This window comes from Eutrigla gurnardus, assembly GCF_963514095.1.
Source record: "Eutrigla gurnardus genome assembly, chromosome: 1".
Lineage (NCBI taxonomy): Eukaryota > Metazoa > Chordata > Actinopteri > Perciformes > Triglidae > Eutrigla > Eutrigla gurnardus.
This window is the reverse complement of record NC_139915.1, coordinates 14,115,754-14,139,489: the sequence shown is the minus strand read 5'-3', so window position 1 is coordinate 14,139,489 and position 23,736 is coordinate 14,115,754. Positions and strand designations below refer to the sequence as shown.

The window sequence follows — 23,736 nt, the reverse complement described above, 5'->3', positions numbered from 1 at the left end:
AGAGATGAACAACAGCCGGTCACCAACAGGTTTCCCGACGATGTTAGTCTGATAAAAGTGCCTCCCATATCTGCCTAAAAAGGAACAATAGCAATGTGTTTCCTGCTTCGCATTGTACATGTGGGCATGAGAGAGAGAGTTCAAGGAAGTTATGCTTGAAAAGTAAGAATTCTTGTTAGGCAACTGCTGGCAAAGTTATTGCCAAGAATGATTGCATGTAACAGAAGACGACCAATCTGCAAAATCTGCTCAAAACTGATCCATCACACCAAAATCATACAAAAAAGAGTGGAGAGTCTGTTTATCTTGTAGTATTTTGTCAACATTATCGTTATTTTCGGAAGTAAGAGTTGTTTCTCTACATGTACAGTAATCTATGTTGTCTCTGTCTTTGCTTCTAGCCAATGAAAACTCTTTATGCGGACGACGGCTCATCTCTGTATTCACGGGTAGGCCCGTACTTCTCCGATGGGCGGCGGCGGGTGGACTATGTGCTAGCATACCAAATCCAGAAGCCCAGCAGCATCCGCCGCCCGTCCTCCAAGTTTGGCGACGCCAACTTCATCAGACGGCTTCGGCGCAGCCTGAGCATGAGAAGCAGTCGTGCCCCCCTGCAGCCAAAGGAAGACCCTGAGATCGCTGCCCAGGAGCAACGGACGGACTATCATGAGGATGACAAGCGCTTCAGGCGGGAGGAGTTTGAGGAAAACATCCTGGAGACGGGGCTGGAGCTGGAAAAGGATGAAGGGGTGAGAGATGAATAAAGTGATGTGGTATTTTGACAATGGACCTTTAAGCTACTGTTGATACGACTGTCAGACCTTCCATTCTAGCTGCATCCCCGTAGCTTACAATTATAATGGAATTCATTCTTTTTGAAACAATGGCTCATTGCTAAAAGGGTGCAGGTCCGAGGCAAGTCAGCCTAGGAGCCTCATACAATACATGTGAAAGACATGGAAATGGAGGATCAATAGTGTTCTTGTATTGCAGTGTAGAGCAGGTAATTCCTTGTAATAAACTTGTGTCATTTTCAAACAATTAGGTTTCACTTTCACAAAAGAAAATGCTTTTAGGATGAGGACTAACTGATGTGTGTGGCGAATGTGAAGCTATTTTGGCTAATGAGTTTGGATGGAGTTGTGGAAGTGGAAACTTGCCCAAATCCAAATATTAGCAGGACAGAGGACAGAGGACATCTGATAGCAGGATTAGTCATGAAAATGAGAATCATGGGAGTTTTCCTTTGTATCAAGCAGCCCGATAGTTGTAGCATGACGTGTTTGACTTAATTTGCCAACATCACACCTACTGCCATGTGACTATTACACATGCTGAAACACTATAGAATGCAGCCCTACTGAGCATCACTCTTAAAACAGCCCATGCACACCACTTTAGGATGAGGAGAAATCCAAAGCTCGACAGACCCCCTTATGGTTGCTACGATCAGCTGTTTGAAGACGCCAATTTGTTTAAATTTGTTAAATTTGTTTCTTTCAATTTTGTAAGTTGTCTTTATGGCATTTATTCTCATAGCTGGCACATAAAAAGGAAAGAATGGTTCAGAGAAAACAGGTATAACATCCAGCAGGTCACGTGGTTGATTCAGGTCATGTGAGGTCATGTGACTGACAGCGGAGAACCTGAGGTTGACAGAACTGGATGCCCTCGGGACTTAAATGTGTGCAAGAGATAAATTGGACTCCATTTCAATTTCTTTTTGTCCTCTGACCAAATACGTTGAGAGTTCAACTCTATTACCCTTTCAGCTATTGTCTTGCTGGCATCAGAGGAAGGGGCTTTCTTATTTAGCTTGTACGACAGAAGAGATGCTACTTGCTATAAAACAGCTGTGGTCTTTTATCCATGCTTTAGGAATATTAAGATCAAAGTCAATTTACAATTTACCAAGAATTTAATTTACTGTTTAAGTATTGGTCTAAATCAGCATCTCTGTACATTGAATGGGGTTAAGCGGTGTGAATCATTGTTTTACATATGGGCTCAGCTTGAAGATTGGTGTGTGATGCTGTGCACAGTCAGTAACAGAAGGTGCGTTCGTTAGCCTGTATGTGTGTGTGTGTGTTCAGGACAGCATGATAATATTTCAAAGGAAAATAGAGGAAGTGAGGAGATATTTTAAAACAGAAACAATAATTTCATCACTAAAAGATGACCAAAAACAATGAAAAAACTGACCAGTCTGACATGCAAGAATTTATTTTCCAATATAAAGAGTTTCTAATGATAATTAGACCAAAAGCCAAACTGTAGCTGTGTCCCAGTTCAGCATCCGCATCCTTCGGAGGCTGCATTTGAAGACACCCAAGTCGTATTTCAAAATCTCCTTCATATCTTCTTTTACCGGATTCAGAGGATCCAACAGATGGATCATTCACAGCCCAACTTATCCCACAACTCATTGGGCAACGGTGACGGGTGGAATTTAATTAACATGGTTGTCAAACGCAGCTGGTTGCGACGAGCAAAGACGAAATCCTCTGTCTTATTTGAGAGTCTTCAAAGGAACTGGCCAAAGTAGACGAAGGCCACGTCCTCCAAAGGATGCATCCTCTGAATTGGCAAACAACTTGTGATTGGACTCAAACAGACATTAACAGAGAGAGAACACTGATAGTAATGGTCAACAAGAGCATGCTAGTTTACACTCTCCATCTCCCCTCTAAAAGCATGTTTTTCTTACTCTGACCACATTATGGTCCACCTGGCCGGCCATCAAGCACCATCTGAGAAACGGTCATTTGAATCTGTTTGGAAAGGATCAGGCACTTTCAAAAAATAACGTATCAGGTGAATGGATGACCCATCTGTCAAACTGTTACCGATGTCAGTCGGGAGAGCAGCAAAAACATGTTTTCCATTGAGCAAAGCACTCAGTGTCGTCTTTGCTCTTCTGTCAGTGAAGAAATTGTCACGGGTATACTAAGAATCAAGGTGGTATGGAGTCAGCCGGGACCCCCAACACTGGAACAGGCTGGGTGTCATTAAGCCATTTTGGGAAGTCTTGCTTCCCCGAGCTGCGCCTTCTCCTGTGAGAGGGCTGCAGGTTAGCCAGGTGGCTGCTAGCCAACTGGATGCTCCTGGGCCCTCCCGGTGCCAGGCGAGTTCCCAGGAACGGGTCAAGGCTGGAGCTAGGAGGTTGGTTGACTGGGGTAGGTGGCTGGGGATCAGGAGTAGCCAGAAAGTCCTTGGCCCAAGTGGGCAATGAGCACCCCACCCATTGCTTGGAGCAATTCTCCCTCCGTCCCTCAAAGCCCTGTCCTTCCCAGAAGCATTGTAGAGTACTTCAATGACATCTTTTTTCTAAGGAAACATAATCTGCTGGGTCCATTTTCTGGCTTGGGTGTCCGGGAGTAAGGAACAGGAGTTAGGATCTTATTTTTCAACCACAGCCTAGAGACAGAAAAAGGAGGGAAACAAGACAGGAATTAAAGCACGTGACAACACAAGACAGAAGGACTACAAAATAAAACAGGAAACCAAGACGACAAAAACCCACAGTCGTGACAGAAATACTGTTGTGCTCGGATATAAGTGATGCTGTAGCTCATCTACGCTAACCACAGGGAGCTGCCATTTGGACAGTGATACATTAGACGTAGACGTAACACATACTGTGTATTAGAAAAGACAAGAAAGAATCAATTTCTACACTCGATTCCATTTAAATGAAACTGAAAGAGATTAATTATATTTTATCTTGTTAGAGATGCAGTTCACACAGTTTACCGCATATGTTCAATTATGAATGTGAATATAAGAAAATAAACATGTCATATGTTTAGGTTCATTCAACAAAATAGGCGATTGATCTGAGTTGGTTCTGACGACGCTCAGATAATTGTTTTTTCAGTCACTCTTCATCTTTGAACAACACAAGGAGATTTGTTTTCCTTAGTGGAGAACAAGAGCTTCACGTCATTGCTTAGTCTTCAATGGAGATACATTGACTCTTCACACAGTGAATCATCCATTAAAAATGGCATACGCTGTGACATAATAGCTAGATTCTTATTATTTTCTGAAAATGGCTTTTAGCAACTCTCAGTGTCATATTATGTCACTCTAAATGACTGGAAATGGTTTTGGAGACAGTTTACTATGGAGGGCAGTGGAGGCATGACTTCACCTGATGATGATGACAGACTGCTAGGTGATACATGAACATACCGATATGTTATTATTAAAATTACAATAATATGAGTAATTATCTTGATTCCCTCGATAATTAGTCTAAAGTCTGAATTATATTCAGGGATGACATATTTTCATAGGCATCGCACAGGTTCCCTTGAGAAAAAAAACTTGGCACACACAAGTTTATTGACACGTTTTGTTCAGCAGGATAATGTTTGAATGAACACCACTTTTATGAACTACATGATGGTCACATGAGCATGAGTATATGCAACAAGGTTTTAAAAGCAGACAACTCAGCGTGATGCCATTCTGTGCTCTAATGTAACCACTTGTTTAAAGACACATAAAAGCTTAAACATTCACAAGAGGTGTATTTACTGGCTATTTTATATAGTATAACAAATCGAAACTAAACTTTTCATAACTGTGTATACCTGAGACCTTATTTCAGACATCTCACCAAAAAGCCATGAAAATAAACTTTGAGTTTGAGACGAGAGAACCAAAAGTGCCAAAATTATAATTTATTTCCATGTTTTAGGAAGTCCATTTGCACAAATCCAAGAGATACACCTAACATTGTTAGATACTTTGCTGCTTTTCTTCCTCATAACACTAAAATAAACACAAAATTACAATTCCAGAATTGTCATATAATAAAGCACAGTTGAATTTACATTGTTTAAAGCCATATCATGCAAAAAGTACTGCACAGGGAATCATTTATTGTGCTTAACTTTCTTGTTTATTTGTCCTAAACAGCCAACAGCACGTATCACTGCTTACTTAACTGTTATATTAGTAAATCATAATTTTAAGGGTCTCGGGCATGTACTGTCTACTCATGTTCTTATCTTTCGCCTCCCTCCAACCCACTATTTCAATCACTTCTTTCCCCCGTTAACCTGACACACTAGCACTTGTTTGTGTTGCTGTACAACTCATGCATAACAGGCTAAAGATTTACACTTAATCTATTTTAACTTAAAATAATGGACTACAGAGGCCTTGGCTCAGCTAACATGACCCCTCCCGATTGTTGAGAAGCTGTCATTGGAAACTATTTGGAAAAGAGCGGGCACTTAAAAGAACGCTTGGCAGGTGATCTGATGAACCATCTGGCGTCTGTCAGAAAAGCCTTCAGTGCCTCCAGTTCTGATATAACTGATGTTAGCAACCTCTTCAGGAGATGACGTTGTTGTATTGAACGTCTCTGTGTCGTCACACACACCCAAACACACACACACACACACACACACACACACACACGCACACGCACACACACACACACACACACACACAATAAGCAATGCTGGTCGTCGCCACAAGCTCTTCACAGGACGTTGAGTGGTCCGTGATCTGGCTGACTGGATACAAACACATTACTTGAAGCTTGACACGCTGGATGTGTTTTATGTGATCAAGCTCATGTGATCTTGGGACAATCGAGCTGCCGTGAAAGGTATTGGGCTCGGTGGAGATGAGCTGCGCTTCGTCTGGAAAGTAGACCAGATCAAGCAGTGGGCAGGGATAAAAAGCTGCTTTTATGTCGAACCAGCCTTCAAAGAATTTACAGGAAGTCACAGAAATAGTTACCTCCTGTAATATTCATCTGTGGGGTATCTGTAGTTTAATTGACCACACAGTCTGTTATTCTATGTGGAAATGTTTGTGTATCTGTCATTGTATTCTATTATTTGTTCTGTTGTATTTGCTTTTTAAGTGTTATATAAATCATCTTTATTACTATTATTATGTATTACTTCATTGCACAACATGAGACTAATAGCCTACAAGCAAGTGTTAAATGTTACAGTTAGACAGAAAATCTTCTACTAAACGTTAAAGGTGGGAGAAGTAATCGATTCTATGATGCATCATCATGCTTTTTTGAAGAAGTCTATAATTGATTATTAATTATGTTCTATTTTTTAATAAAAGAAAATGGTTTTATTTATTTTGGCCAATCTTTCCGCATTTTATAGGAGTAATGTAGCACATGAACTGTATCATACAAACAGGAATTGGTTTGAAAGATTTGAAGGAAAAATTATAATTCTATTTAAATCTGAAAATAAAGATGCATCGAGGATCAATTAATAATCTAACCGTCTGGATCGTAATCAAATCCAATCAGCTCTTTGGTTAGGTGACAGCCAGGTGTTTCCCATCATGCCCCGGGTCTTGCAGTCCCTGGAGAGCAACTGCGGCTCCTGGCTCTAAAAGCTGCAAATCTTGTGAGGTAATTGTTGCCCAAGTGTGCATCAGAGCAAGTCGGACACAAACCTCACCAGCCTGCATCAGGCGGATCGCTGTGATCGATTCTTCGCTTCGAGTCTAATGGATCAGCTACTTCTCGTTGCTTTCTTTTTGCATTTTGCATTGTGGACAACAACATCACTCATGGAAGAGGGCCTGGCCAGAAAAAAAACACTATAATATTTTTTTTGTAGTGACCAATGTTGCAAATTACTAAAAATGCAAATTACTTAAATGCAATTATGCTTTCTAATGTATGCTGGACATAGCAAGCTTTGAAAATCCATTTTAGTGACAATTGCAAGCAACAAAAAATCTCTTCCAGATTTTTCCAGCACGCACATTTTGCTTTTTTTCAGGGGTCTCAACTGTCAATCAATTTTCCACATTTACATACTTTAATTTACAGATACCCCCCCCCCCAATAGAATTAAAGAGCAATTCCAGAGCAGATCAATAACAGGAGTTCTCATTAACCAGGCAATTATTTTTGTAAATTAATTGAATGCACCATGAATAAGTAATTGACATGCAGCCAAAATGGCTTTATTTCAAATGCACATGAATATTTATCCTATTTATCTTTGCAGTGTCATTCCTGCTGCAGGAACCTCAATTCACAGCAGTTTTACTTCATCAGCAGACAGAACCATTCCTGTGATGTGTACAGTCATCTAGTTTGTATTGGTCGTTGTGTATTTCTGTATCCAGACAGGTCAGTGTGCCGAGCTGAACAGCGTGAAGTGAGTCTGGCAGTGTTTGAGTGGTTTTACATAACAGTAGAGACAGCGATACCATATATACAGCAGGAGATGTGAGGATGCGGAGGATTTTCCTGACAGGAAACTGGACTCTACCACAGTAGAGATCAGCTGCAACGTTTGTTCCCATAAGTCAGTTAAATATGTATTGTTTATAGATGTGATGCATACATTTTGAACTGTCTTATATCCAAACCTTGTATGTGTTTCAGGGTAAGATCCTAGGAATCGGCTTCTTGAAGATCCACGCTCCTTGGAACGTTCTGTGTCGGGAGGCTGAGTTCATGAAGCTCAAGATGCCAACAAAGAAGGTACTCCACCCATCAGTAGATTCTCCCTTTAGCACCTGCGTATTCACAAGAGCCTTTTCTTGTCCCGAGGCGTATTGAATTGGCTCTTAGAGGAGAATTACAACAACAGCAGTCCGGATTTAGACCATACCATAGCACACTGTCCTTAAATTAACAATACATCCTTTACAGTAGATTTTGGGTTCCAAGTCAAGTGCTCTTAAAATAGAGCTGAAGTGCCCTTTTAACCTTTTTAGATCATATCCCTCACCAGTCACCACATAGTACCTATTTAACATTATGTGACGATTAAATTACAAAACATCAATGTCCTCTTTTTATAAATCAAAATCCAACATGGTTTTTCTTCCTGTAAAACAGAATATGATGCATACTTAAATCAGCTAGTACCAACCAATTTCCAGCAATAATATAATCACATCCACCCATCAATTAATCTGCACTGTCTCTGAACAGAGTTAGAGAAGGTGGTGAGTTAATCTTTTTAAACCAATGAAATTCCTCCCAAAGCGTTGTCCCGCCTGTCTGTCCTGTTTCACTGGGAAATATCACCATGCAGCCCCAGCTCTGAGCCTCGGTCCAACTCCTGCATCATTTTGAAAAATGCAAACAAGTGGGAAAGGACCTGAAAGATGAAATCATGTCTGTATGAGGAAAGCCTCGAGCTACAAAAGCTAGGAAAATATCGTTCCGCTAAATTTGGTCAATTTACAGTTTAGACCACAAATGAAAAGAATTGCAGTTGTTCCCCCGCCTCACTCCTCGCTGGGAGGATATTTAATGGGGAGGAGTGCGGGTGCCAGCCCAGGAGAGTCACCATCACAGCTGTAACGGCCATCAGCCCGTTGTTCTGTCACTTTCTAAAACCAGCTAACAGTAACATGAAAACATGGTGGAATTAGCATGCGAACATGAGCCAGCTAACTAGCCTGTCGCTGAATGATAAAAATTAAACATCTTAATGCTTCAACTACACTCCCCTGTTACAGCGTAGGAAAGGACATTGCTATCGCTAGACAATCAGCCGTTAACACTGATTCACCGCATTTTATGAAGCTTCATGTCCAGTCCATGGGAAGGAAAGGACAGACCTGTGCTGCTGATGCTACACAGTGGTTACTAAAAAAAAGTAAAAATGATAGATGCTGTGGGGAAAGGCATTAACAGTCTTTTATTTATGTCCCAACAATGGCTTATTTAAAACAGTACGAGTTTCATACATTTGGTAAGAAATATCAATATTTGCACCAGCATGGATGTGTTTCATTGGTCATATCATTTAGATTATAGCTTAAAAACATGTTTAATTGTGTGGATACTCTTATGATTAGGAGTATCAACACATGACAACTAGTGAAGGTGTCCCGCAAGGGTGAATTTGTCCCACAAGGGTCTAGATTTGGACCACTTCTGTTCTGCTTATATACATAAATATGGTCTCTGTTCTAAATATGGCTATTGCGAACCTACATGCTGCTTTTGGTGCATTTTGGTTTCAAAGCACTCTTATCAAACATCAGCAAGTTTTAAATGCTGACAAAACACAAAATTACATTTTCAAGAACACAGAAGAGAATACTACTTACTGCCCACATCCAAATCCTACTGGGCTCTCAAAGTGAATAAGTAGAGCCTCATAGAGACAAATTACCTCTGCTCTCTGAACACATCTAAATACAGTATGTCAGATCAGATCACAGGGCATTTTAACTTTAGCTGAATGTCAATGAGATGAACTGCTTGGTTAAAGGATGCAGAGGAACAACATGCGGAATTTCCAGCTGAACGTGGGTTCTTTTGCCTCCTCTGCAGGTTTACGAGGTGAAACAAGGCGGTAATCTGGTGGAGAAGATCCGACTGTTCATTCACAAAGTCACAACTCCTCTCCACCCAAAAGTAGACGCCAACCGGCCGCAAAGCGTCAAATCCCTCTCTCACCCTTTCTCCCGAGAGAAGCAGCATCTGTGAGTAAAATCTCTGCTGACGTTCTGCTTTCAGTTGTGAAGACAGAGAGTCAAACTGAACTAATAATTCTGAGACATGTGGTTTTGTGCATTTACTTTGCCATGTGTGGTAAATATAGTTGAGTCTATACATGCAGGTATATAGTCTACAGGCCAAAGAGAGTTTATTACATTTTATAAAATTTGTTGCTAGTGCTAATCATGTGATTTATGTTAACTGAATTGTTTTATGATGTTGTGACCTGTGTTGAGTTTAAAACTATGGATGACTCATGTCATTAAAGCTATGATCAATATTCTTATGTAAACAATGGGCCAAAGGACAATGAGTATGTGAAAGGTGTTGAGGTTGTGATTAACCCACAGAGAATTATCAGTCAACCCTCCAGCTCCCCCTCGGCCCTTGTTCTGCCTCTGTCAGTTCAGTGGTTTTGTTTTATGGTCCACACTCTGCTCTCATAAATCAAGTCTCACAGCAGCAGGCGGCATAAAAGCTTTGATGAAGTACCTGCTCAGAACCAAACAGCAAGCAGACCAGTTGCAACCAAGCAACTGAAAAAATGAAGCCAGTTTGGAAGTGCCAAAAACTGCACTTTGTCAAATGTCCACTTGAGGCTGGCTCCTAAAACGAGTCAATCCCCATAGACCCTCCTGTTAAAAAAAACACCTTTAAAGCAACATGTTTACAGCCTGGCACAAAAAAAATGTTTTTGGTCTCTAAAGCTGATATTCCCGTTCATCTGTATGGGGATGATTTCTTATATAATTAATCCATTTAAAAATATAAAGGCTTCAGGTTATGTTATATTAAGGGGAAGGTGCCTCAGAGCCGTTAAATCTCTACTAGGTATCACGGCAGCTAAATCGAGTCACTAAGCTTAACCTTGCTACCAGTTTTGTGATGTTGGTGCTTTTTTTAGAATTTTTCATCCAAATATCAGACAAATATTACGTATGCATGGCATGCTGCTGCCCGATGTTTAGCCGTTGGATTATGGGCTGCGGCTGGATAACTGCCCTTCTCACATCGGTTTACAACAGGATATTAGGATCTGTAATGTCCATGAAACTGGGCTACCATTAATCACTCTTGAACCGTGCCTCTTTTAATATGTACTGAACAGAAGAGAGGACTCTGGCAAGAAAAAGGGGGAGTGTGTGCTTTATGGTAAATAATGTTAAAGTTAATGCACATATTTAAAGAACTGAGGGTAGGCGCGCAGTTGGCGGAGTGGTTAGAGCGCATGCCATGTACGAACGTACATACGCAGCCGACCCCGGTTCGAATCCCGGCTGGAGGTCCTTTGCTGCATGACACATCCTCTCTCTCTCCTCATGTTTCCGATCTATCCACTGCTAATAAAAGGCGTCTATGCCTCGAAAAAATCTTTAAAAAGAACTGAGGGTATTGTGTTTTACTGGAGTTACCGTGTCAAATAAATTGACTGATAAAGAGGGAGTTTTGTTGAGTGAAATTCTCATGTTAGTTTAATTTTATTTATATGTTAGCACCGGTACCAACTGGCATCCAGGAACACCAAGACCACAGGGTTAATGTTAGCCTGTTCACATTAGCTAGCTTGCTAGTTTTGAACTAGGCCCAGTTTTGGATTAGGTTGCGTCGTCACTGCCAACATGGCGGTAGCCGCAGCCACTCACATTGAGCTCCGCTTTGGCTCTTCGGAAACCTAATGGTGACGTCGCAGAGACCATGCCCATGTTTCACACAGTCTATGGTTGCAGCACATTCTCACTCCCAACTTGTCAAATTTATTTGGTCAGTGGCACTACAAAATAATCCACCAATGTATTTATGTTTACTGATGCAAAAGAAATATACTACCATGTAGTACCATGTGTTAACATTCTCATGAATAAATGTTGTTTCAAACAAATGATGCTGCACTAAACATGAGTCAGCAAATTTAAAGAGGACCTAGCTTTTCTGCTTTTGGTTTAGTGTGTTGTGGAGTTTTTGTGCTGTAAAAGGTGTGTCAAAAAGAGTTACACAGAAACTCTGCTCCTGAACTGCTTGAAATGCCAATCAATTGAAATCTAGTCTTTTTTCCATTAAAGTGTTGATGTCACCAACTACCACATTTGCATATTATCTGCCCAGTCGACAGTTTGTCATGTCCTCAAACAAAGCTAGTAAGTGTGGAGTATGGAGTCTCTATGTTGGGAACATAAAAGTAAATGTCCTTCGTATGGATTTCTAGAGGAAGAACAAGTGGCTAAAATACATTTCATAACTTTTCCTAAACAACCTGTTATCTAGTTATGGTAAGAGGCGTGACATTTCTGACAAACACACTAAGTGGTTGACCAATCACAATAGAGCAGGACTACCTGACCAATCCGAGCAGACTGGGCTTTTTGGGAGGGAGGGGTAGGAGGTCAATGGAGAGTTTCAAACAGAGAGGCTGAGAAGAGCTGCTGCGGCAGAGCCAGGACAGACAGAATGAAGCCGTTTCTTAAGCATGTGAACATGTTCTATAGTAATCTGAGCTCTTACTTAGTATGCACCTGAAAAGGAGCATAATAGGTCCTCTTTAAAGGAAAAGGCAGATAGCATCTCAGTGGTGGAGTTAAACATCAGTGAACCGAGACAACACAAAGGTGCCATATTCAATTTTTCATATTTAGGTGAGAAAATCACTTAAAGCTGGTGGTGCAGTCTTAAGTTAAGATATCCTGAAGCAAGAGATCATGGTGAACAATTCGCATTCATCTCTTATTTCTGTGGGTGTGGCATGTAGAGTTAACCAGAAATTTTAAATCTAAAATAAACTTAACCTTTAGCATTTTGCACCTCCAAAATATATTTCGCCTGATTCATGTTGTTCCACCTAAAAGCAAAGCCGTGTTACCCATACAGACAGCACGGAGAGGTAGCAACCACAGAGGTGTAAATTGGACTAAAAAGAAATTTTCCAACAGCATGACAGGAAGGCTGAAGCGTGACGCTCTCCTGCTGCATTCTGCCTCAGCTTTCTCTCCTCTGAGGAAATAAACATTTTCTCAACACTGTGTTGGAGGATTTTGAAAACAGCCAAATAAAGCATTTAGGCTGATTTGCTAAACTACATATAGAAGTCGGCACATTACTGCCACTTCCTGTTTAGTCCCAACAAGTCAAACCCCTTCCAAAGGCAGTGATCAGAGACGAAGAATGCCTTCGCATAAACGTCAGCCTGCTGGGATGTATGGAGGAGAGAGTGGGCAGCGGGCAGCTATATTTACATCTCTGACTAACAGCTAGCAGGAAATCTCCCTCCACATCTTCTCCAGCACTTCATCTTCATCACTCCCGGCCTGTTCCCTGAGATTAAACCTAGCTATGGATTACCTGTGAAGTGGCTTTCACAGCACATTAACTTAACCGGCTTTCCCACATTGTGTTTCATTCTTCTACACATAGGCTTGTCTTGAATGTGTACCATTTGGACTGTTTCACTTCAGGCAAACAATCACCAGCAGCAGCACAAATACTAACTGACTGACAGGGGCTGCCCACTCACTGCTTTCAGTGCACACTTCCAAGTGCTTTTCTTCTCAGAATTATATTCATTTGTCCTGAGTGACTGGTGTAAAGTCGACATAAGTGGGTGAATGGTGGATGACTAGAGGCAGAGTTAGCAAACTAAGCTAAGCTACAAGATTCACTAGGACTCAATTTAATAGCAGACCTTTTGCTAAAACTATTGTGTAACATTGCTGCTATCAAATGTAATATATATGTAGATAAGGTGAACGGGGACAGAGGTCGTGGACCTCACAGAGGATGGGCATCACAGGGTCACAGGAAGCACATTTCAGGAGCTGTCAATCGAAGCCTGATTTTGGGAGGACATTAGGAAACTAAATTCCAGTTGATTGAGGTTGGGGAAGTTGTTGATTTTTACAAACATGGACACTGACACAAACTTGAGTCTATTGGTACCATTATCTCCTCCCTGACCTCCACGGATTAATTACATTGCTCTTTACGATCCATTTCCCCCTTGAATGGCAGATAATGAGGGCTGCAAATCACATGAACTGCTCATGAACGTCATTAGCAGGCGACAGGATTTATGGAGCTTTCTTGTGCCTCCTCCTTTTATTATCCTTTCATTCTGAAATTGCAACCTGCACTGCACCGAAGCATTCATTGTATACTTGCATCAACATACATCATCATGTGACTCTACTGTTATTGTAACTTGAGTCCTACTTGTGAAGATCTTTTTGCATAACATTTTTCATCTCAGTTCACTTTAATGTCATTCATCTCATCTTTGCTGTCTTTTCCTTTCTAATATCTACTTTAAGGTAAAGAAAAGCATAGTTTACAAATATGCTACTAACAGTCTGCACTCTTTCTGTGAATCTGCAACTCAAACTAGACCTGTTTTGTCCTTTTTCTCACCAGATTCGATCTGTCTGACAGGGACAAGTTCTTTGACAGCAAGACCAGGAGCTCAATAGTAAGTATTGGTTTTATTGGAGGACTGGTTGGACGACACATTCTCACTCCCAACTTGTCAAATACGACAGCTTGGTCAGTGGCCCTGTGCTTCAAACGATGATGCTATACTCACGCCTCTATAATCACTTTTAAATAATATGTTTATTAAGGAGTCAAATGTGCAAAATATGTTAAGTGTATCCCATATCCCGTTATGTACGTGACGTATTGTAATACCTTACATAACATAGGTACACGTAATTTACCATTAACCTTAGGTTTCACACAGGACCCAAACAACAGTCCCTTGGGTGAATATCCTGTGTTTGTTTGACTTATTGTCATAGTTTGAAGTTGCTTAGGGCAACTGACCAAGTGCCGTATTAATTGGTTACTTTTCATCTGACTCTTCCTTCCTCGCTTGTTGTAACTTACGTAAAATAGTTTGAAGGCTTTTGCACCTTTTACATCAACACATTCTATTAGTTTCCAACAGCTGTCACCACGACGAGCAACCGCAGGCACATTCGACCAAGAGTCACCTATTAACACGGTCACTCGTTTAACCGAAGCACTATGGCTGCAGCTTTTAAAGGTGTGACCACTGCACTGATTGTAGTGTCCGTTTAAAACTCAATAAAGTCAAACCTCAGAGTCTATGTTGCCATGGTGTTGACGTTCTGTACATGACCACAGATAACCTTGTTGGAAGCTGGTGACGTGTAATGTGACACACTTGGTATCTGGCTACTTAATATTGAAAAACATTTTAATGTCTTCATCCAACTCACTAATAGTACTTAGCTGTATATTGCATTGGCAATAAAAATCATCATCATCATCTTCATTATCATACGTTTGCTGCTGCATTGACATACTCCTACATGGCAGCTTGCAGTGCTTGACCAATGAATGGCTAATGTGATAGATTTCTCATTACTGGACGGAGCTTCTCAATCACTGAAGCCATGGCTAACAGCTGAACCTTCTTGTCAATAAAACTTTGTGTGGCTCTGTGTTTTCTCAAGTAAATATTGGATCCCTTGATTTTAAGACTGAACCTGTTTAGTTTAACTTGAGATTTTAATGTTTTGTTTTGTTGTCAGGTCTACGAGGTACTGAAGAGGACTAGATGCACCAGAGCTAAATACTCCATGGGTAAGACCACTGCCTGTATAATAATACAAGGGATGAATCAATATTCAGTTCATGTTGGGGCTGTTGTCATCTGATTATAGTGTGATTACCACCACAGAAGAGAAAATCACATCTTCACACCCAATAGTTGGATTCCCTGAGATAGATCGATTTTGCTGACCATCTGAGCCATCCTCCCAAGTTCCTCCTGACTATTTAACTCATTACATTCAAGCACAGCCGCTCGTGACCTTTCCTCTAGTGGCGTCACCTTGTCAACCTTAATACCTGCATGCACCTTTGCTGTCATGTATACAGTTCAGTGTTGACTGAAAGCGACGGTTGCCTTGCAGAGTTAAATGGTGTCACGAGGGTCATGTTTCATCAGTAGACAACAATACATATAGTAAAAAACAATACATATGTTCAGGTTTGTTTTTGAGGTAAAAATGCAAAATAAATATAGTGAAAATGATAAAAAGCAAAGAAAGTACCTGGACCGGTGGAGAGAAATCAATCCCATATTTGAGTGTTTGATCATGTCTCTTCAAATCTCTTCCACTGCTGTTATGTTGACGTTCCTATAGTGTCCCACAAGAAATCTGCTGAGGCTGGGCTAGGGATGTGGGAACAAGAAAAATACAAGTCTGACAGGGCGAGAAGCACGAGGTGATCATACAGATATTATATAATCTCAAGAAGTAAAAGAATCACACAAACTCTCTGTTGGAAATGTCTGTCGCATGTCCACTGTATTATGCACGTTATACTATGTGCTCACAGTTTTCCAGTTCGATGAGGGATTATTAGCAACATTTCAATGCTTCCTGCTTCACCAAACAATAAAAACTCCATGACAGAGCTTTGTCTGTATAGGAAAACCTGACCCTACATGTAAGTCGTCACCATGAAGTCTCAGACCGCGTTTACACGTTGGAAAAAAACACATATTTTCATGGGGTTTGGCCTTTCATTTACACGAAAACAGACACACTGGAGTACACCATCCAGAGCTCTTCTGCGTTTTTCTGTGTGTGTCTCCTGCTGGATTATAATCCTGTCTACTATGCCTTCTTACAGGGATCACAAGTCTGCTAGCCAATGGTGTCTATACGTCTGCTTATCCTCTGCATGATGTGAGTATCACCATCACCTTTCTCCCCTGCTGGCCTGAGAACAGATGATAAATTGCTGCTAATCTACTGTGACATTGATTCCAATTCAGCGAGGCTCTAATATGAAAATCACCAAAGCATATGCTGCTGCATAATTGTGTGTTAAATTAAAGGAATTATTCATTATATGCATAATGAGGAAAGTGTATTATTGTTACAGGGAGACATTGAGGGGGTGAATGCAGAACCTAACGACAGAAAGGTGAGTAGGACAAGTCCAGTGTGATTCGATACATTGAATCACATGTCACCACAAGAACACATTCAGTCAATTTACAGATATTCTTCAGCCCAAGGAAAAGATGGACAGGACACGCTGAAACTAGACTACAGTACCTTTACATTCAATAAGCCATCTGTCTCCAGGTGCTGAGTCTCTAAACTATCATCAGTTGTTTTCTGCTTTAGAGTAACCTCAAAAATGTTTGTTATACATTTTTATTTCCATTTATTTATTCATTTTATTTAAGTGGGAAACGTATTATTTTGGTGACAACCAAATTATTTGTTGATCATGTTTGAATTACTCATAAGTCTCAAATGTCATAGTTTTGTCATAGCGTCATTTAATTTAGTGTGAAACCACTCAGTTAACTACGACTCTTTTCATCTTCCTAGTACCAAACACACAGACATCATATCTTCAGACACTTGCCACACTAAGCTTTTCTAATAACACTATACTGTATATTAACAAGTATATGAGGAAATTCACTTTTAAATTGACAAATATCTTATTTTGTAAGTCTTGTGCTTATTGGCTACTGTACATGTAATACTGCAACTGCTTGCCATCACAATACAATTACCAAATATTTATTCTATAGGTTATAGCTCACCCCATCAATCTTTTTTTAATCAGGAACAGATCAAATTGAGAGGCAAATTCTTTTTCCTCATAAAGATCAAGGTTTCTATTTAGTTGAATTTCATTTTTGAGTTCTTCATCCTGAATGCAACACGTCAACACAATATCTAGAAACAATGAGTACCGGTGCATACAGACAAACATGCTAACATGACAGCGTTTGTGCATCTGTGAGCCTTTACCTCCTGAAAAAACATCAAATTAGCCAGACGATTGGAGAGAAACTAAGAGCTCACGCTGCGTCTGAAGTCATCTCCTCCCCTGCTAACGCTTTCCATAATTACACTGTAGGCTGTGTGTCACTAAGGCAACAGCCTAATAATCCCCCTCTGTTGTTCTCACATCAGATAAGCTTTAGCTCGGTGCGATTAAGTGCTTCCACAGAAACATACTTTTATATACACTGCTCAAAAATATGAGGGGAACACTTCATCATCACAGTGTTGTTAAAATAATTTTTCCTTAAACGAATAAAGTCACCCAAGGAGGAGATCGGAGACATAAGTAAAGTCGACGTCTGACTTTAATCTTGTACAAGAGGACAGGTTCCAATGCAACAACGTATGAGGATGCTACAGAGGAAGTGCTCAAATCATTGTTGTGACTTGACTCTTTTAAAGGCACAGGAGATAATGCGTCACTGACAGTTAACCTTCATGTAGAACAAGACATCATGACTACCAGGCCTCTGATAACATTTAGGTCAGCAATGGGGATACTAAAGTAATAAACAGTTCAACACATAAAGCTGTAACCTGAACAAAGAAAACTTTAAGACATGAGGTTATACAAAATTCTTATAACAAGTGTAATAACAAGTCAGTTAAACGTCAGGGATATCAGTCTGTCCATTCAGGAAGCAGAAGTGATTGTGAATCAGATTTGGCTGCTTTGGGGCAAACAAAAGTGACAACAGGAGCAATGGAGAGGAAAAATCAAGACAAGCACCAACAAGGGGATGGTTCTGCTGGTGTCCTCGTCATTACTTGTAGCATGATTTGGTACCTGCAGAACAATCAGGTTCACAGATAGTCCAGCTCCTCCAGGATCCACAACCATTTCTTCTGGTGCAGTGGACCCTGGGTTCTTCCTGGTGCAGTGGGTCCTAGGTTCCTCCTGGTACAGTGGACCCTGTGTTCCTGTTGGTGCAGTTGGTCCTGGTTCCTCCTGGTGCAGGACTAGCCTGACATCATGTGTCCAGAGTGTGTAGGCAGTTCCTGGATGATGAAGGCATTGATACCATTGACTGACCCTCACGTTCTCGTGACCTAAATCCAATAGAGAACCTATGGAAAATCATGTATCTGTGCATGCATGTGCTGCCAAGTATCCTCACAGACTGTCCAGGAGCTCACTGATCCAGGTCTGGGACGAGATCCCCCAGGACACCAACCGCCAACTCATCAGGAGCATGCGCAGTGCATACAGGCCTGCATTCATCAAGATCTGATGTGTGATTATAGTGTTCCCTTATTTTTGTAGTAGTGTATCACAATTCCACATACATGAGTCTGGAAGCTCAATCTTCTGCCATCTGAACACTTCTCCAGTGGTTAAAAGCCTTCACGTGTTGCCTCGCTGCTTTGCCTATGGAGTTGTGTGTGTGAAAAGCGTTTCACAGTGATTGATGGGCTTTTGCCTACTAGTGGTAGGAACAGCTGTTTAATGATCATTGTAAAGACCTGCTCATACAGCAAGGATTTGCATATAAATCTAAATCGCACCGAACTCTCACGCATACAAACACACATATCACACTAATATGTATGCACTCATTCTTAAATTTATCATAAATTATATATGACTACATGAAACCACAATCAATTATAATTTGCTCAAACGCACAGTTACCAAACTAAAGTATCCTTACCCAGTAAATGGGAAAATGCAGCCTATAAATCATCCCTTCTTGAAACATTTTGAAGAGTTGGTTTTGAGAGTTACTTGAGTACTAAACTTCACCTACTGATTACACAATATGCATTGGTTAAAAAAAAGATTACATTTGTTTTGTCTGTAAATTTAAAGTGTTAGGGAACAAAATGCAGTGCAATGAAAGAGCATTTCATCTCCAAATGAACTGCTCTACCTATTAATTACTTGGGGTTGGTTTTGTGTATGTTCTCTGTAGCATTCAGGTTCAAAAGGAGCATCCTGCTATGCATTACACGGGTCTGGACATAAAGCCTGTTTGTCACAAGTCCATAAAAAGCCATGGAGGAACAACCTTAAAACTTTTGGAATGACTAATTTAATAAGACACTTTATATATTATACTATAATTGATTCCCATGCTGCTGCACAGATGTAATCACAGTGACCAGCTCATCTGCAGAGCTGCAGAGATGTTATCAGAGGTTACATTGACTTGCATTATGGTGCATTCAAGCTCTATTTAGTATTTGGCAAGTTTGACAAGAATCTTCTGGCAGAATGTGGACAGTCCATCTGCATCTTGAGGACAAGGGACAATCCTTTGAGGACACCAATGTTCACATTCTGGCCAAGGAAGACAGATGGTTTGAGAGAGGTTAGAGAAAACATTTGGGTCAAACTGGAGCAACAATATCTCATCAAAGGAGGTGTTTTAAGACAGTCACATACAACACAGTCCTCGGATCAGTCACTAGACACATCAAACAACCATCTACACTCTGACATGTATGACCATAATGCCTCATATGGTGGCAGGAGGGGTCAATGACTCTCAGGTGACCCATCAAACACCCCTTCACATCCATGTGAATAGTTCACTTGATGGCTCAGGACCCACTCTCCCCCCAACAAAGTGCTTACAACTCTAGTTTGACTTGAGTCACATGCCTCCTGGTATTAATGACCCTACAAGAAGTGAAATACCTAAACTCCCCACTAGTCAGTTAGAACTGACTCTTTGATGAGAGGAGAAACGTCTTCAAAAACCTAAAGCAAGTCCAGTTCAACGTTCAAAGTTCTGAGAAAGAAAACCAGAAACATAAAATAGGAAATGTAAAAATCGGAACCGTTACATTCGCAAAATCGTAAATCAATGCATCTCAACGTCTCGCATCCTCAATCCTACTGTACATGGCTACTTAGTCAACAAATACAAGCAGTCAGATAAATCTGAAGTCCTTTTTTTAATAAAGCTTTGATAAATCATACTTTCTGTCCTATAAACAGCTGCATCTTTTCAAAACCAGTATCTGAGTCACTTTAGTACATAAACCATACAATCTGTGTGCTGTAATCTATTAAAGTAAGGTTTTATCTTAGCAGCTCGAAGACAGGGCGCTGAATGCTTGTGGCAATTTTACACTGCATGAATTAGGCTCGCGACTATCAGACTGTTCCTGACTCATAGCTCTTCTCCTCTTCCTGGGCTTAAGTCACTGCATCTCCTGACGGGGTTTACAACACCAAGGTTGAATTTCAGCATCAACGCACACTTCTGCAAAACATTGTTGACAACAGAGCAGCTAATATTGGTGGTGACTGATAGCGACATACTGTTGCACTTTCTTCCAACAAAACATACTTATTTTAAGGTGCTTTGGAAAAACCATCTGCTAAATGCCCTAAATGTAAACGTAGTGAGAGCAGCAGACTGCCGAGTGTTGCTCGCTGCTCCACACACATGGAGGGTGGAAGCTCTGCTGTCAGTTACAGGCAAAGACCTGCAACATTGGATGCAAATCCCTGCTGTTCACGCAATTCATTACTAGACATCATTTGCATGCATAGGCTACACATTAAAGTACACCTTTTAAATGCATGCAGCAGTCAACCATGATATACAGTAGTTATAGCTGCATAAACGTCAACCATCCAAGGAACAGCATTTCACCTACACGCTACACACTCACCTACCAATACTGCTGCAGTATCTACTCTTTATACCTCCACCATCAGCAAACTTAAAGACAAGCTTTTGTTTTTTAAATGTTACAAATCTTCCAGCTAATTATAAAAGACAATGTAGCTGTAAAACCCTAACCAGACTAAACAGACTATTTTGTGACTATGATGAAATAAATACTTAACAGCTGCATGCAACTGTTCTCATTATAGATACAGTGTTGCTTCATTATTTATTATAATTTTGAAAGACAGAGTTGCACAACAAAATGCAGCTTAGTCCATCGATGCTATACAAGTCAAACCTGACAGATCAGATCAACAGCAGTTGTTTATTATTTTAGTGTTTTTCTACAGTTTGCATCAGGAGGAATGCAAGCAGCAGAAACAAAGCAATTCTCTGGTCAGATGACATGGCTGACATCTTAACAATACAAATGCAACATTGTCCATCAACTTTGGCTGTTTGAGCAGCAAGCATCATTGATGTTAACGGTCCACCTCCTGTCCTCCCACTGGAGGCCTGTCCTCTGCTCCAGCCATCAAGTACAGCTTGATCTGGGATGAATCCACAGTGGAACCAGGTCTCCGTAAAGATGTGGGAATAACAGTCATCCACCTCCTGATTTTCATGCCCAGAATTTCATGCGACCGGACATTAGCCGGGAGCAGACTGGGTGGTGGAGCAGCTGTATGTCCTCTGGGTTAGCTTAGCTTCCATCCTGGCTCTCCTCCCTCTGCTACTGCTGCTTCAGTGGCACTTGGTTGGTTAGAAGTTGCTGTGGGCGGCGATCGCCCTTTTCTGTAAATGTAAATATTAAGGATTGTACCAAATCCATAAGTTAAATACATATCTTCTGTCAAAAAGGTCTATAGCAGCAACAGGGCAGCATTGTATATTATGATTGCCAACCATGGTTGGTTTCACAGTTAAAGACAGAAATCCCTGCCGGGTTGGAATCTGCTCTCTCTTTAAAACTAAATGGTGATGTGTTGGCCAGCCTGCAGGATTGTTTTTGATTGCATTGATTTCTCATCACCCTGAACCTCCTTTAGAGTTGTTGTGGTCTCACTGTTCAACAACAGGCTTGGCACTGCTGTCTGAGAAAGCACGTTTGTATTTGCTGCATCAGTGGATTTATAATACATTATGCAAATATAACCATAGGTATATTTGCATGAATAGACTGCATCAGATGACTGCACCACTGTGCATAACAGCCTAGTTACCAGTTATCACCAATAAAAGCCAGTGGTGCAATAACCACCATCAACAAGGCTGTCGGCTCATAAAGGCCATGTCGAGAGTAATGATCTGCTGTCCTGCTCCGAGTTTCTCCTTTTAACTTTTCCGTTCTTTCTATCGGTGGTCATTTCTGTTCCTGCCTCTTATCGTTCTTGCACATTAAAAGCCTCTTTTTGTTGCTAGAATGCCATCGTGAAAAATATGGGCAGGGTGTTTCATTGGTGGTAGAGTAGCTGCTGCTGAAACGATTAGTCAATCAAAACTAAAACTTTCATAATCGATTAATTGGGTCCAACCTCTCTATAATTTTCCTATTTTTTTTATAGGTAGATAGTAAACAAAATATGTTTGTGTTTCCGACAGTTGGTCAGAGAAAATAAGATGTTTGAAGCCGTAACCATGGAAACTTGTGATAGGTCGATTGCTGACCAAACAAACAATCAATTTATTAAGAAAATCTGTAGGACTGATACAATGTTAAGTAATGAAATAAACTGAATTTATCAAGACAAACGGGTAAACATGGAGAAAATAGCTATTTGCTTTAACTTGCAGACCTGTCTATTATATAATAAAATATATGAGCATTTAGAGTAATTATTGCCTCCTGCTTGTCTTCACAGCTGCTGTATGAGGAGTGGGCCAGCTACAGTGTCTTCTACAAGTACCAGCCGATCGGACTCATCAGGTCAGATCTGTAGCACTGCGCTTGTCACTCCCATCGGGGGAATTACAGACACATTTACAGACCTCATATGTCTGCTATGGTTGGTGCTCTTACAGCAGCATTAACTGCCTCCAGCCTGCAGCGAAGAAAGACAGATGAAGACTCTCACACCAGACCAATGCCCCGCCGAAGCTCAGCCCTCTGCTAAGCTCAGAAAAGAAAAGAATGAAAATGCCTTAACCCTTTCAGATCACATTTCCAGTCACATTTTCACCTATTTAACAGCAAAACATACAAAAGATCCATTTCTTTTGTGTTTTTACATCAAAATCCAACAATTTTTTCTTCCTGTAAAACAAATGATGAAGTGTTTGTGTAGGCCAGTACCAACCAGTTTCAACCAATAATATGACATCCATCATCAATCCACAACTTTTAGCAATAAGGGAGGTGTGTATGGAGCCAAAGCTCCGTATCGCACTGCCGTCTAAGATTTAAATTAAATGCTAAGGGACTGTACGTTATTTAGGGGTTTTCAGACTGATCAATTTATGCATTTATTTTGACATGACCCTGCAATTGACATGGCAGAATTAATATGGCCAAAAATATAAACAAATTCATGTGTTGCTTAGATGTATTCTTATGGTGTGGTGTATGACAATGTCAGCCTAATTCTTTCAGCTGCAATCCCGGCGGTAAAATTGACTTGGGAGCAAATAAAATAAATATAAAAACATAATTCAAAGTGGTAAGTAGGCTGTATGCTGACACAGAGAAGTCATTCCCTCCAATGAGAATCTGTATCTCTCATATAAAACATCGGTCTCTGAACACTGTAGCTCACTTAAGAGACCCTCTCACAATCTGTGCACCAAGCTTTTTTTGTTATTGTTG

The 23,736-nt window shown here is 40.6% G+C and overlaps 1 protein-coding gene across 3 annotated transcripts in view; it reads left to right on the top strand.

The window, feature by feature from the left end:
* ano1a (anoctamin 1, calcium activated chloride channel a) overlaps positions 1-23,736 on the top strand; it is a 78,906-nt gene that overhangs the window by 23,908 nt on the left and 31,262 nt on the right. For all 3 annotated transcript variants that reach the window (XM_084009337.1, XM_084009336.1, XM_084009335.1), the window contains exons 3-10: positions 402-749; positions 7,397-7,495; positions 9,308-9,459; positions 13,874-13,928; positions 15,016-15,067; positions 16,127-16,182; positions 16,382-16,423; positions 22,796-22,860. In XM_084009337.1, the coding sequence (XP_083865463.1) occupies positions 402-749; positions 7,397-7,495; positions 9,308-9,459; positions 13,874-13,928; positions 15,016-15,067; positions 16,127-16,182; positions 16,382-16,423; positions 22,796-22,860 (869 nt within the window). The remainder of the gene's footprint in view (positions 1-401; positions 750-7,396; positions 7,496-9,307; positions 9,460-13,873; positions 13,929-15,015; positions 15,068-16,126; positions 16,183-16,381; positions 16,424-22,795; positions 22,861-23,736) is intronic.